The sequence below is a fragment of the Amblyomma mixtum genome, chromosome 6, assembly GCF_055824585.1.
Source record: "Amblyomma mixtum isolate Tamu chromosome 6, ASM5582458v1, whole genome shotgun sequence".
In the NCBI taxonomy this organism is placed as follows: Eukaryota; Metazoa; Arthropoda; class Arachnida; order Ixodida; family Ixodidae; genus Amblyomma; species Amblyomma mixtum.
In genome coordinates this window covers 106,392,502-106,408,807 of record NC_143017.1, presented here as the reverse complement: position 1 = coordinate 106,408,807, position 16,306 = coordinate 106,392,502, and the positions used below count along the sequence as shown (strand labels likewise).

The window sequence follows — 16,306 nt, the reverse complement described above, 5'->3', positions numbered from 1 at the left end:
CGTGTAAGCATGTTCACTGAATTGAAGAAGAAAAAGAAGAAAAACAAAACTTGGCCGATCCCCTCGTGTGGGCATGTGCTATTGTACGGGTACAACCATAGAGTTTCTTACTATTACCTAGAGGGAAAGCTGGCGGCGCTGCACTTCAGCCACCATGGACGCCCAAAGCATCATGGGGCGGTGAGCTACTTGTTGCGAGACAGTCATAGTTTATCGGGAACACGGAGTGGCACTACTGAGATGTTTCAGTCCGAAAACGCTGTTCGTGTGTGCGCAGACGACTTTCACGCGAACGCAGTGTGCAAAAACCATAGTAGTAAAAACGCATAGACACACGACGCCAATAAAAGGTTTCACTTTTCCAAAATGCCATTAAAAAACTTCTTGAAGTATCTAAGCAACAACATTTTTTTCTAAAACATATTTACTTTTAAAAATGTGCCTGTTAATTACAAAATATTAGCTTTTATAGTGTTCAATGCTTGGCCAATAGGAGAGCGAGTCGTCTCTTATTTTGGGCAAACTTTGCACTTAAATGCTTTTCTGCTCGTTTGTTGCAATCATTAGACAAGATATTGAATGTTAGGACGTTTGTAGTTATCAAACAGCTTTATTTTTCTATGAATTTTTGGCCAAAAGTTGCAGTTCCGCAACAAGTAGCTCACCGCCCCATGATGCTTTGAGCGCCCATGGTGGCTGAAGTGGTCTCGAGGGGTCGCCATGCAAACTCCCATAGACGGGCTGCCAGCTTTCCCTCTAGGTAATAGTAAGAAACTCTATGGGTACAACAACCACAACAACAACAAGACGCATCCTAGACCTTCTGCGGCAAGGTAGGCATAGCAAGATGGGCATAGTTTGAAATCGCCAGTTCCAATATCTATTAAGGATCCTTTAACAAATCAACAAAGGCGATCGGCTCCTAACCATGCGGTATGGAGACTAACGCACGATGAGTGAAAAGTAAAAACAAGAATGGAGGACTTACTGACATTTGGTGAGAAGGAAAGATCAATCCAGATATCTAGTTTGGAAAGATTATATTGCAGAAATTACTACGGGGAATATAAGTACTATGGAGTATTAGGGGATACAGCATTGGGTCTGCTGCATAGCAGTGTGAGAGGTGATGCTAGTACAGTGAGTCGTCGTCTCCTGATTGTTTATATGAGGGTGAGGAGAAAGACGGCGGCCGACGGCCCGTGCACTGGGCGCGTTGCTCGCGATTGCTCCGATCGCTTAAGATCCGATGCGTCACTGGTGTGACTTGCGCCATATATGGGAGCTTTCTGCAACAGCCACCGTTTCGACCAATGCGGATTTTTCCGAAACAACGACCGCAACGACGGCAACGCCGACGCCGAATTTTGGGCAGAATGGTGCCCTTACACTTTCGCGTAATGTAGATGGTGGGAGGCAGAGCTCAAGCGGCGCGACAATATTCGTACGGCTTAAGTCAGACTGAAGAGGGGGAGGTGCTTGGACCGCGCGCTCCCGCCAGTTGCAGTTCTGCTAGAGCTATCGCCCACGAAGAAGCTCTCGCTGCGCTCAACAGCGTGAAAGTCGTCTCGCCTCAGAAAAGCCCCTGCCATGCGCGAAAGTAATAAAGAAAAGAAAAAGTTGCCAAATACCACCTGCATAAACTGTGCGTAGTACTTAGCACAGCATAGAACACTTGTATTTAGTCTAGCTCCTCTGCGCTCTATAAGCTAAAAACCAATGCAGCACAGCGCGTACCAAAACAGCTCCTGCCAGAAATTTATGCTCTAAGCAAAGAAGCTCAGCACTGCCTGATTTTTTTAGAGCGCAGCTCTTTGGCGTCCGTTCCTGGGTTTTGCGTCGTCGTCGGCGTCGGCCTCGTAACCAGCTCCGCCCCCAATGTCACGCTTTTCAATTGGTCGAAATGCTCGTGACGTCACAGTGCGCGAATTTCAAATGGGGCCAATTGTACTTTGGCTAGTAACCATGCAACCAATCAAAGGGATCGTATAGTGATGCTGCAACTAAGTTGGACTGAGTTTAGTTAATTGCTTAATTAATCAATTAGCCTAATTAATATAGAGGAGAATGAAGAGGTCAGAAGAAAAGAAAAGAAAGACGCGCCGCAACGACAACAGCGTCCGCGGAAGGAGACGCTGCTGAAAAAAACAGATAAGTACGAAGCCGCGTTCCCTCCACCACCACGCACTTCCCCACTCAGTAAGACGTTGCTCGTTTCATATACGTTGTGTCGAACATCCTAGACAGTTCCAACAATTGACAGGTTAATGACAGAACACGATGGATAGAAATGCAATAATATAAATATGAAATAGCCTAATTAACCTTTCTAGTTAGACCGCATAAATCAATAAAACCGAGAACGAAATTGGTCGAGTTGGGGAATCGAACCAGGGTCTCCGGAGTGCGATACGAGCACGCTAGCCACTCCGTAATGCCAGCTGAATGGTTTGGAATGAACAAAGGCGCGTCTAGCTAATACGGCGTCTTCGTTCACTCCCATCTTCCCCCTTTCCCTTACGGCGAGGTGCAGGTGTCCACCCAGATATGCGAGAGAGAGAGAGATACATTTCCTTTCCTCAAAAAATAAATTTACCGTCCAGCAAGGCGTACAGCCGAATTGGCGATGGCGTTCTGTGGACTCCCTGGCAGCGTTGCAAGACGCTGTCGCGTTCCACTCTTACAGGCGAAGCTTAACATGTTAACCACACATCAGTAACACACGAAGACAGCCAATGGACGCGTCATTCGCTGGCAGCACTTGATTCATCATTCACAACCACATTCTTAACGTACGCTCCCTTGCCGCACATGCCAAGGACGTACACCACGATCACATTCTGCGCCATTCCTCTGTACTTTGCTTTGCTGAAACCTGGATGGATCCCGAAGAGCCTCTCGAAATCATACATTTCCTATACTGCTGTGGTGCTCGCAGAGACCACAACAGAGCGGCGGGAGTCGCTATCTACTTGCTCACAGGTCTCTCTGCAATACCAGTCGAAATGTTTGGCACGTCACATGAAGTTGGCGAACTGTGCGCCGCAAAGTTGCCCAACGGCTTGCTGGTAGTAGCTGCCTACTTCGCCCCTACCGCACTCACGAAAGACGTCGTGCACTTCCTGCAACTCGCATTAACCGCCCATCGATCCACACCGATGTTAGTAGTGGGGGACTTTAATGTTGACATAAAGACAAACAGCAATTTCCTAACACTTATGCGGGAGAACATCCCGTTCCTCTCGCTCGTAACGCGTCCCACGGCTGTGACAACCTCGCGAGGCACTTGTATAGATCTCATCTTTGAGAATCAAGCATTGGTGTACCAAGTCGAACATATATCAGTCTATTTCTCCGACCACAAAGCTTCCTTCATGACTGTGAAGAACTGTTAGTGGAGTCTTTGTTAAAGGAATACGTGTGAAAAATAAAAAAAAAATTCTGTGATAGCGCATACATGTGTTGCTCGATTTCTTTGCCTCAATCTATCGAAAAGGTGAAACAGCTTATTTGCTGCGCTCAAATTTCGCATTAGGAAGTAACGTAATCGTCGGTAATTTTTTCTTGTACCGTTTATCCCAGCGTAAAACTCAACCTCGCTCTCGAATGAAAGAAAGAGGAAGCGGTAATAGCGAGGTCGAGAAGGAGAAGAAGAGGTCAACCAACCAACCAAGAAGAAGGCGTGGCTTAGGGCACTGCGTCTACACATTTACCAAGGGCACGACAACAGCAACTGCATCCACTGTTGCCCTGGTTTTGTACTTCACGTCCTGGCCTCACAGAAGACCAGTACCACGTTCCATGGGACAACGCCGCTCTGTTCTCGGTTCCTTCTCCGCGGTAAGTCATTACGATGCTCTGCGCAGCGGCTACATTCGAGAGGCGCACCGTGCAAGATGGCGATTCGACATGTCAGCCTTGCGGTGCTTAAGATTCTCGCTACGATGCTCACACGATTCAGCCATTATTTTCTCTGTTTTGAAAACGTGCTTAAACATGGCGTTTGGATGTGTTGCTCTGCCGCCAAACCCCTATATATGGCTATGCCTGCATGCAGCATTATCAGTGCTTGCCTCGATTTCTTGCAACTGAGAAATCTGGTGTTCTCTCCATAAACCTTCTCAAAAAATCAAAGTAATCCTTGCCAAGTTACTCGTGGGTATCCATAATTTTAGTCTAATATTTAGGCGATACTCTAAATAATGGATTAACAGCGCTCATAATTAGAGCTTTTAATCAATTATACCCCATCTCGCAAGTTGTTTTCAGCGCTGTGAATGCTGCGGCGAACGGAAGCAACCAGAACGGCGTGCGTTGCAAAACTTATTCCTCCGTGTCCCTCACCCCGTGAATGGTGGCTCCATTGCTGGTAAAAACGAGCACCAGTGTTCAGCTGCTGCGTGCAGGAGACTCGGCCGACTCGGCGGACGCCATATTTACGGATGGTAGGGCACCACTTTGCAGCAGACCTCCTCAGTGCTGTGTTCCCGCGGACTTTGTCCGCTAATTTACGCGAAGTGATTTTTCGCTGTACTTTAGAAACATCACTCTGAACTACCTTTTCAATTGTTCCAATAACTATTTTAAAAATAGTCACAAAACTGCTGAATTTCTCTCCTGCTCAATTATTTGAGGGACTGTTTGCTGTCTTCGTTTGCCCTGATTGCAGAAAGAGCTCCGACTATCCCAATCCCGCTAACAACTTGTGAGATGAAGTATAGGTCTCACCCTTCCATCGGCTAGCCTTCCTGGTTAGCGACGGTCCAGGATTCCATCCCCGGACCACGGCCAATGTTTTTTCAACTATGAACTTACTCTGAAAAGCGTAAAACTGTCTTTTATAGCCGTACGGCTGCGCTTGGCTGAATGCTGATGAGTAATTGAAAGGCGAAATGTACACAAGTCTCAAACTGCGGGTGTAAGTCACACAAACCTAATTGGCGGGCAATACAAAAGACAGCCCGTACAAACAGGCAGCGATCTCGCGCAGCTCCTCCGCGCTTCGTCCTTTTTCATTTTTATCTGCCAGAATAACACCAGGCACGTCCGTCATGGTTCGTCATGGATCGCTACGACTTCCTCGTGAATGGCGAGAAGCCACCCTGGCGACTTAAGGCGAGGTCAAGAGGAGGGAATCGTAGAAGCTCTTGAGACGGCTGATGTACACAGTTTCACGGCCGCGGCGACATAGATCCGAAGAGGACCTCAGTGCTTCCACGATATAATTTACAGACGTTTGCTCGATTATGGGATAAGGGATGTGATACCCGGCGCGAAATTTCGCTGACAATTCTGTTGTAGTAGATGGGACCCAGAGCCAAACTAGGGAAGTAGTACAGGAGACGGGCATCATCTGGTTTTCTGGCGGTCTTGGGGTTCTGAAGTGAGGAATAGGCCAGCTGGCGACATTCGAGGGATGCGTGCACTCGAAAGTGTCGGGGAGTGTAAGGTAAGATCTTGTCCATTGTGGAAGACGGCTCACGCCCAGACGGCAGGATGAAAGCGGAAAATCCGCTGGTTGACTTTGTGGCGGTGTTGCATGCGTAAGCCACAAAAAGGAAGGAGTACGTCCCAGTTCGTCTGATGTGATGCGAAGTAAATGGTGAACATGTCTCTGGGAGTGCGATTAAGGCGCTAGGTCAGCCCGTTAGTATGAGGGTGGCAGGCAGTGGCGGTGCGATGAACGATGCGACATTCGACAAGTAGCACTTTATCGACGTGGGAAACAATACTCTACCTCTGTCACTGAGCAGCTCACATGGTGCGCTGTGGTGACGGACAAAATTATTGAGGAAGAAATCAACTTCTCGGGTGGTAGAAGCGGGAAGGGTAGCCGTGTCAGCATTCCGTGTAAGATGGTCGACGTCGATGATAATCCAGTGGTTCCCAGAGACCGTACAGGGGAGCGACTCGTAGAGGTCGATGCCAACACGATCGAAAGGACAGGCCGGGCACGGAAGACCCGGGCACGGAGTAAGACCCACCATTTTCAATGGGTGGTCTTACTCTAGTCCTTCGTAGTACCGTCATTTGCCAATACATTTTCAATAGTGGGCCAATTACCTATGTGCGTGGGAGAGGGCCAGTTAAATGCTGTGAAGAAGACTTGCGCTTGTAATAGGCGATGCAGAGTTTAATGTATTTGCGAATATAAAACCATGCATTCCGCGCAAATAGTAACGCTGACAAATTCTGCTTAACGTCTTCAACACAACGACGTGTGCGCAGTGAGTGTCAGCGAGGAAATAGGCACAAATTTCTGACATTGTTCGTGAGGATCCACCGCTTGCCATCAGGCATATAGTTACGGCGGTAGAGGAGGCAGTCCCGGAGGACAAAAATGGGTGCTTGACGGCGTAGGGTGCGCGAATGCACAACGGTTGGTAAGAAGGACAAGACGTCAGTGATGTACGAAAGCCGCTGGTCTTTCCACTGCTCCGCAGGCATATCAGTGGCAGTAAAAGGCGAGAGAACGGGATATGCCACCGAGGAGCACGCAGCGGTGCTGAGAAACGGAGAGCGAGACAGAGCATCGGCGTCCATGTGTTTGCGACCAGATCCGTAGATGACGCGGCTGTCGAAATCCTAAAGGCGGAGAGCACATCTGACGAGGCGCCAAGACGGGTCTGCAAGAGATGACAGCCAGCAGAGCGCGTGATGATCCGTTACACCAAAATAGCGGCCGTACACGTAGGGTCACAACTTTCTAAGCGCCACACGATAGCTAAACACTCCTGTGTAAGAGAGTAGTGACGTTCAGCTTTGCTGAGCACGCGACCCAATTACGCAACGAAGTATTCTTTCAAACAATCTTTCCGCTGGGCCAAGATAGCGTCAAGGCAACAACTCCACTCGCATCCCTATGAACCTCGGTGGGCGCTGTTTAGTCGTAGTGTCGGAGTTCTGGCGGCGAACTCGGAAGATGGCGCAGGTTAGTGAACTCTGCGTCGCACTCAGCCGACGAAGGAGACGAGTGGGTGCTGCTCCCCAGCGGCTCCGTCAGGGGTGCAATGATAGACGTCAAATTACGTAACATGGTACCTTTCATTCTTTCGAATGTGTCTGGCGCGTTGCACAGGCCGAATGGCAAAACATTCAATTCGTAAAGGCCGTCGGTTGTAACGAATGCGGTCTTTTCGTGGTTAGAGGCGGCCACAGGCACCTGCCAGTAGCTAGTGCTCAAGCCAAAGGATGAAAAGTGCTTTGCGCCTTGGAGGCAGTCAAGACCATCGTCGATGCGGGGAAGAAGATAATTGTCTTGGTGAGCAATTTCGTTGAGGCGGCGGTAAGCGACGCAAATTTGATGCACTGTCTTTCCTCTTAACCACTGCTACAGGAGAAAAAGTATTGGGACAGGTAAAGCTTTAACAGGGACGCACCTCCACTAGTTGAAAGGTGAAGGGTACGCAAGTCAAACCGGGGAAGTAAGCCACACAAGTCTAAACGGCGGGCAACACAAAAGGCAGCCAGTACAACCATGGCAGCAACATCGCGCAGCTCGGTCACGCTTCGTTGATTTTATCGCCATTGGCCAGGGCAACATCAGGCGCGACCGTCACGGCTCGCAACGGCTCCAACATAATAGATTTCTTTTTATTGAAATGTTGTAGTCCACCTGAAACGACAAAAGCCGGCAGCGGCAAAAGGTTTAAATAGCTGTACAACAGTGGTTACCTTAACAGTCGATATTACAGAACCATGTCGGCGCCACCGCGCCTTCAAGATATCCCGCTTCTTACTACTTTCATTGTATTCAATGAAATTTGTAGATTTATAAGCAAAAGTGTAGTGAAAAGCGTAGGCTTCGTAAAAGAAAATGTGGTACGAGGCATCGACAGCAGTCGCTCAGAAGTGTAAAAAAATACAGCCACTGCATTCACGTCGACAACTTCGGCATGAAGCTGAAATTCTGCTTTCCAACACGCTCATGGACAGGCATAGATAGTTACATCCGCGATAAAGAGCAGCTTAACTGGTGCCTGCTGAATACTGTTATTGGTTGTTCGCGCTTTGCGGGTGGCAGCGATTCTAGTTTGGGCATTCATTATCTACGACTGCAGGGCCAGTTGGTATAGCATTTTTGCAATGGAAGTGCAACTTTGACAAAACAAACTGGAACAGCGAGAGACTACGAACAGAACAACGAACACGGCAATCGCCCGTTTATACGTCGACGCGCTTCCGTTATAAAAATACTCATAACCCACCGCTTTCACTGTCGTCTTGAAACGGGGCATTTGCGAGGGACTTTCGATCTCCGTGCAGACATTGACCATGTGTAGAACTATTGTATGCTCCATAACATTCTTTCAAGATATCTTCTTCAGCCGTGCGCAAGCGTCCGCGCACACGCAGACGCCTCCATTCCCCCCCCCCCCCCCCCCCCCCAATCAAACATATACACACACAGCAAGGCTACAAAAAATATCTGCACCCCTTGCTTCTTCTACCTAAATCTCATTCCCAAATTTTACCACCCCTCTCAGAACGTATTCAAATGACAATAGAACCAAGCGTACGCAGGGCTGCGTGGCTGTAAACTTTGTAACCAAAACAAATGCGAGTCGCTGTCCTGTCCTTTGCTGGTTAGACGTCGACGGAGCTAGGATAACGTGCAATGTTCTCGTATGACTGGATCCTCTTATTTCCTCGGCACCTAATCGAAACCAACCAAGTCGAATAAATTGAAACGAAACTGGCCTTAGCGCACTGAAAGGTTAACTAATTTATGGAAACGAACAGCACCGAAACTATCGAACATAACTGATAAGAAAAAATTTGTAAGCGTCAGTAACTATTTCTCCCAACAAATCGGCCATGTCTGCGAGGTGCCTATCGAATCTGCGGCTTGAAAAGCGTAGGCTTCGTGAAAGAAAATTTGGTACGAGGCATCGACAGCGGTCACACAGATGTCTACAAAAGTTAATGCGTAAGTAGGTTCTTCGCGAAAAAGCACCGGAACAGGAGATTGAAGCAAGATTATTCCAAGCCAACTGACATACCCTTGTTGCTTTCGTCGCATTATAACAAATCGGAAAGGGAAGCGTGCATCCGCTTTAGAAATGCGTCTAATGATACTACTTTGCATTTCGTGGCATAAAGACCCCTGAGCTAAGCGCAAAGCAATAAATGAGCAACAAATCTCATATGTGCCACAGAAAAGCGTAGCTACAAGTCTATATGCGCCAAATCTGCTTTCAAAGCGACTGCAGAGCAGGCCGGATCTAAACAGTGAATTTTCCATGATCAGTTAGCAACACAAGCAAAGAACTGGAATGTATAGAAATATTGCACTTCAATTCGGTTGATCATTAACTTCTCTCACGCTGATATGCACTGAAACGGCACGCACATCTTACTTGCGCAGATTGGAAGGTTGCTACCGAGTCCACCGAGGAAAGGCCCGCAAGCAGGCAGCGCATCTCTCGTACCCGGACTCTTCCTGCTGACGTTCGTGGCGAGCGTGGCGCTAGCTGCCCTGTTCTTGAATTACCTGAGGGGCGAAGACAATGATACCTGCACCACAGTCGCCTGCACAGCCTTCGCGCAGCTTCTGAAGTCCTCCATAAATGACTCAATTGCCCCTTGCGGCAACTTCGGTTCGTTCGTCTGCCACGGCTGGCACCGCAAGCGCCTCTACTCGGTTCGGCAAGAACACTACCACTCAGCGCTGGCCGCCATGTCTCACCTCACCGAGTCAGTCGAGGTTCCGCCGGTGGGCCAAAACGCGCTGCAGCAAGTGGCCGCATTCTACCGCAGCTGCCACCAGCTATACACGACCGACCGCAGCGACGCGTCACTGGTGGCAGCATGGCTCGCCGAGGCTGGCGTCGTGTGGCCTGCGCGTCCCGCCAATCCCAACGTCCTCAGCACACTCGTATACCTTGCCCTCAATCTCAGCTTCTCTAGCATCATCGACATCGAAGTTACTAGAACGAGCAATGGACGTGCCGTCGCCTCGCTTAAGCCCGCACTAAGTTTCTTTTATATAACTAGCGCACACATTTCCAGACTGGAGCAGAACAGGTTGTTCCGCGTCCTATGGGACACCTTCTCACCCAAGGAGTCTTCAATCAGCCATGCATTCGTAACTTTTGAGGACGTGCTGCGTGTCGAGGTCATGATCGAGAACCTAACCAGGTCGTTCACTCGTTCCCACCAGCAGGTGGTTTTGGGAGATAATGTATTGTTTCGGAGTGCTCGAGAATGGCACTCAGCAATCAACCGCCACCAGCAAACTGTCAACGATGTCTCATTTCGAAGTTGGTACCCTGAGTTCGTGGAAACCTTTGCCGGCCTGTGGAAAGACAACGGCGAGGACGAGATGCACCTGCTTCTTTCGTGGCACGCCGTGTGGTTCGCGGCCCATTTTGCCCGTGGCCGCTTTCTGGCTCTCGTTGGCACAGACCAGAGCCATAAACAACAGTACCACGCCTCGTTGTGTCTGGTGCCTCTGTACCTCGCCCTGGGCGATGTGCTGTTCGCCTCGTACAGCACCCTCATGTTCCCGCCTAGAGTACGGCGTGACGTGAAGGCCTTGGTGCTCTCAGTACGCGAAGCATTCGCCCGTTCCTTGAACGAACACGCAGTATTTGCTGCCGTAGTGAACGCGCTGGCCGGCTGGAGCTCCGTCAAGCACGTCTTCTCGCTGCTGGATTACGCGCAAGAGGCGAGCGATATGTTACACCGCCCCATCCCAGGCTTGCCAGACTTTAGCGACGTGTTCGCGCTCAATTGGCGCAGGGCTCTACACGCGTCACGGCACTCTGAGCAGCCTCCAAAGCGTATGCTCTTATCCGGCACACTTTTCCACACACGTCTCTTTGAGGTCAGCCCCGAGGTCGACGACTTTGTACTCGTTCCTGTCGCGCTCACCTACCCGATGTACGACATGCAAGCCACAGGCGCCGTCAAGTACGGGGGCCTGGGTAGCCACGTGGCGCTGGCCTCGGCGCGCATCGTTTTCGGCTTGTGTGGACGCGCGGATGAAGAGGGGACAGCGGACTGCCGCCACGCTCTCACTGCCTTCAGCCAGTGCCTGGAGGGCGACATCACGCACAAGCGTTCGCACGCTGGCAATGATTTGGTCGAGGAGCTTTTGGCTCTATTTTTTCTCCTCGACGCCTACTCCCGATCTGACGACAGAGAGAAGCGAAGGCTGGAGGCGTTGCCGGGCTTTTCGTCGACGCAGTTATTCTTCCTTACCTGGTGCTTCATGCGCTGCGCTGGCACTCAGTCGACGCGGGACGATGAGGACCCGTGCTCGCCAGTGCTGCGTCACGTGAAGGCATTCTCGGAGGCCTTCGAGTGTGCGCAGGGCACGCGCCTCAACCCGGCGCGCCGATGCGAGCTCGTCCCACATCTGCCTGCACCGACAGGTTAGCCATGGACACCGCCTCAGATACGCTACAGCGTAGATATGTTTTTTTTATTCTATTTAATTTTGAGCAACGCTCGTTTACATTTTACTTTCGCACACGTTTTCTTGTCGCAATGCCACTTCAACTGCTTGGCGCTGCGCTTTCTCTTAACGCTTCTACGGTTTAATTGATTATTATTCTTTTGATTTTTTTGTTGCCTTGATGGTACTGTTTTCATACCTTGGGGACATTTGCCAACGAAGAAGATTCATTTCTCCTGCAGCTGTATCCCGGTGAACATGCTCATTTTTCTTTTTTACGCTCGGGACACGTTGACGTAGGCGCCGTCCAACTAGTTTTTTGGGGGAATGTGTAATACATTGGTCTGCTACTGACTTTACCACGCCGACAGCTGCAGCATTGTTGGCAACTGTGAAGTGAATTCATGCGGCATCTGCTTACTCGGCCGCTTCGTATGCGCGAAGTACCGTATGTTATAACTTCTTTGGAATTCACCTAGTCTAACTTTTCTCGAACAATACTTTCCTTTCCGCTTTGTGTCACACTGCTGCATAAGACACTCCCAACGTCAAACTACCTTTTTACTCTGAAAAAGAAAAATGAAAAAATCGTAGATTAGTTACATAATTGTGTTATTCGCATTTTTTTAGGCCGCCGCAGCGGTGGCCTTGTGGTTTGTACATTCGCCTCGCACGCGGAGGGGGGAGGGTTCGATCCGTAGAACCTCCAAGCACGCTCACCCTGGTGTTCGGCTTCTCTGGGTGGAAACTGCTTAGAAATGAGCCCTCCTTGAAGCCGCCTTCAGTAACGCAAACACCCTGAGTCCTGGTGCTCTTTGGCCAAAGTTGACTTTGAGCCATTAAAATTCACCATCTTCACCTTCATCATTGCTTTCTTACGTGATTTATTTATTTATTTATTTATTTACTCTCAGGGCCGAAGCTTTACAGAGAGGAGTGGGCGATACACAACAAAAACGGAAACAGAACAGGTAACGCAGCACTACAATGTAAAATCAATTACAGCATTTTTAAACAGCATTTTTTACGCTTTTAAACCACGTTCATGGATTCGACAGCCTGTTTTGTCATCTCATTTCTTCATCGTTACCTGGAAGTGTTTGAACAATTTCAGTTCTTACCGACTCATATAAAAATGAGCGTGAAATTCAAATATTTGGCTATTTTAACGCAAGGAGTCGGAATTATTGAGACTGCGCTATTGAAAAATGCCCATTTAAGTATCACCGCTCTGTAGAGTTCACCAGCCAGAATTGGACAAAACAAAAGGGTATTTATAGGCTAGATAAAGGCGCATTCGAAAGCTTTGAGAGGTTTAAACGTAATTATTATCATGATGTAGAGTGTCATTGATGCAATAATATGGCCAGTACGGCAAGTAGGATACACATTTGTGCTGACGAAATTTCACTTCAAAGTAACGCTAAAGAGACACCGGAAGGAAAAGTTGGGCACCTCAGTAGATCACTGGGGGCAGAAAAAGTTTCGTACTAACAGATTTGCTGCAAAAAGTATTAATTTTAAAAACCTCTCATTTTAGAATCCGGGAGGGCGTCGTGCCCCTCCTACTACGTTGTCACCTAAGCTTCAGCTCTCCAATGAAGGCTCCACATTAGTTGTGCTGCTATTTCTTTCCCACGCTTGTTACGGCTCATAAGTTCGCACTTAATGCATCGCTGGACGCAGGCATTCCTTTGAAAGCCAAGGTAAGATTTCGTGACTAAGAGAAAAAGGTCATTCACAAAAATGCACAGTACCTTAACCGTATGACGACAAGTTTTTGACGGTAGGTGTTGGCGCCCTGGAATCTCTCACGATCGACAGAAACAACACAGCTTAAGAGAAGTTAGTGAACCAGGAGCACAGTTACGTTCATTTAACCGATATGTTATGGTACTGTACTCTCCAAGGTCCCTGTGATAAGCCATTTCCATCTTCAGTAGCCTAGCTGAAAGTCGAATGTACTAAATTCGCAATTTTGGACGAAACGTTTGATTTTCTGAGTGTTAGCTCTTTGGTTTAACGTATTCACGGTCTTAATTTTATGGACTGATGATGATTACAAAGTATTTTCTTTCGAAGCTTTCCCAGAGGAAATTGGATGAAAACGAAGCAATGAAATTTCTCAGAACTTGCCTCGTGTGCATGCTGGCAAAGACTGAATCTAACCGCAATGAAATCACTGTCAGCCTAATTTTGCAAACAAAAAATACTGTCTTAAAAGTTATCTGTGCGCCACTCTGCTGGCGTTCAGAAACACATATCTCAGTCTTATGGAGGGTAGTACTGCTCGGAAAAACACTAAAGTTATCTTAATTCATAAGAACGGAGACGTCAAGGACTTTAATAATTACAGACCGATCAGCTTATTGTCTGTAGCCTAAAAGATATTTATTAAGGTAACCGCTGATATAGGGTTAGGACAACCTGGGACTTCAATCAACCAAATGATCAGGCCGGCTTTCGTAAAGGATACTCGACAACAGATCATATTTACGCTATCAATAAGGTGATAGAGAATTGCGCAGAATATATCCAGCCCCTATATAGAGCGTTGATCGATTACGAGAAAGCATTCAACTCAGTAGAAACCACAGCAGTCATACAGGCATTGCAGAATCAGGGTGTATAAAAGTGTTATGTGAAAATATTGGAAGATATTTATAACAATTGCACAGCTACCATAGTTCTTCAGGAAGTCAGCAATAAAATTCCAATAAGGAAAGGTGTCAGGCAGGGAGACACGATCTCGTATATGCTATTCATTGCCTGTTTACACCAGGTACTCCGGGGCCTGGAAAGGGAACAGGTGGGGATAAGAGTTAATGGAGAATACCTAAGTAATCTGCGATTCCCTGATGACATTGCCTTGCTTAGTCACTCAGGACAGGAAATGCAAAGCATGATCACTGAGTTAGACAGGAAGAGCAGAACTCTCGGGCTAAAAATTAACATGCAGAAAACCGTAATATTCGACAGTCCAGCAAGGGAACAGCAGTTCGCAATTGGTAGCCAGGTGCTGGAAGTGGTAAGACAATATGTCTATTAGGGCAGGTAGTGACCGCTGATCCGGATCATGAGGGAAATAACTAGAAGAATAAGAATGGGGTGGAGCGCATATGGCAGGTTCTCTGGGATCATGAATGGCAGTTTATCAATATCCCTCAAGAGAGAAGTATACAACAGCTGTATCTTACCGGTACTCACCTATGGAGCAGAAACGTGGAGGCCAACAAAGAGGTTTCAGCTTAAGTTAAGGACAACGCAGCGAGCTATGGAAAGAAAAATGATTAATGTAACGTTAAGATATCGGAAGCGGCCGGAGTGGGTGAGGGTACAAACGCGGGTTAATGATATCCTAGTCAAAATCAAGAGGAAGAAGTGGGCTTGGGCAGGGCATGTAATGCGAAGGCAAGATAACCGCTGGTCCTTAAGGGTAACGGAGGGGATTCCAAGAGAAGGCAAGCGTAGCTGGGACGGCAGAAAGTTAGGTGGGCGGATGAGATAAAGAAGTTTGCGGGCTTTTGGCCGCAACTGGCGAAGGAGAGGGTTAGTTGGGGAGACATGGGAGATGCCTTTGCCCTGCAGTGGGCGTAGTCAGGCTGATGATGATGACGATATGATGATGACTGCTGTTAAGATTTTAGTTTAAATGTTCAAACTAACGAAGAAATCACTAGCTGTGCATTGCTTGAAACACTCAGAACGTTACATCACAAAGCTAGATCTGTAGTTCGTTCAAGCAGAACCTTGAAGATGCCGCTTTAATGGACCTTTGAGCACATTTGTTACCTGGATGCAGACACGTCAGGAGTGATTTTCGGCAATTTTAAAAAGCACCGATGTCACATCCGGCATGGCTTGTACAGGGTTTTAATGAAGGGTTCCTTCATTAAAAGCTGTCACAAAATGACAATAGAGATGCTAAATTCACACTTCGCGTAAGACGCTTGCGTAAGAGTCAAGTTACGCAATTCCCAAATTCCCTCACGAAAGTTTTCGCAGTCGCCATATACTTCGTAGAATCGAATGTCAACATCACATCTCTGGATTTGCTTTTGACAGGCGGATGCGGTTTTTTATTATTTCCCCTTCTGACAAAATGGCACGATAGCTCTCTTGCTGTTCAAGGCAATTCAGTTGTTCTTCCGTCAGCAATTCCTGCATGGAAGCTGAGTCATACATAAGTGCTCTAACACCACATGACGCCCAGATAACAGTCAGGGATGCTGTACATACCGCGCTCCTACGTCAACTCGCTCTGCCAATGCCCAATTATGGCGGATATCTAATGAGTCATTCCATGATAACTCTTGGTTCGAGAGGCAATAGCTGGCTACAGAAATGTTTCCCTGTAGACTGTATTGCCCCTTCAATTGTTGAAGCTACAATTTTTTGCTGTCTGTAGTCACCCGCATCTCTGCTTATTCTAGTCCACAATACGAGCACTTAAAGACGGTAGCCGGAAGATTTCACACTCTCAATAGACCTTGAGAGATGAAAGATGAAAACTCTAACCACAAGGAGCCCTTATTTTATTTTATTTATTTTTATTTATTTGAAACATACTGCTAGCCTCTTTCGAGGCTGTTGCAGGAATGGGTACATGTTTGTTTTCGTTTTTTTTAGGTACGTCACAAAAAAACTCACAAAGTCATACATACTCGTTCATATCTGTTAGATCTGCGTTCTGATCTTACTGCGAAGTTATGGTGCTAAATACGTAGGATAGTAAGTGGGAACTACGCCCCTTAGTATTACGCAGCATAGTTTTTTTTTTTGTCATTTACCTCAGCGCTCTCGTCGAGGAGGTTGCGGCAGCTGCAGATAAGGCGGCGTTTCGCAAACCAGTACTGTGAGAGCCTGCGTCTGGGGAGAGCGTGGGAGAACTGCATGAGCCATATC

At 47.8% G+C, this 16,306-nt stretch overlaps 1 protein-coding gene across 1 annotated transcript; it reads left to right on the top strand.

The window, feature by feature from the left end:
• The first annotated feature begins 6,922 nt into the window (after positions 1 to 6,922).
• LOC149339932 (neprilysin-1-like) lies at positions 6,923 to 11,383 on the top strand. The gene is made up of 2 exons (XM_089551021.1): positions 6,923 to 6,931; positions 9,368 to 11,383. The coding sequence occupies exons 1-2, from the start codon at positions 6,923 to 6,925 to the stop codon at positions 11,381 to 11,383; spliced, it is 2,025 nt and encodes a 674-aa protein (XP_089407147.1).
• The last annotated feature ends 4,923 nt before the right edge of the window (positions 11,384 to 16,306 follow it).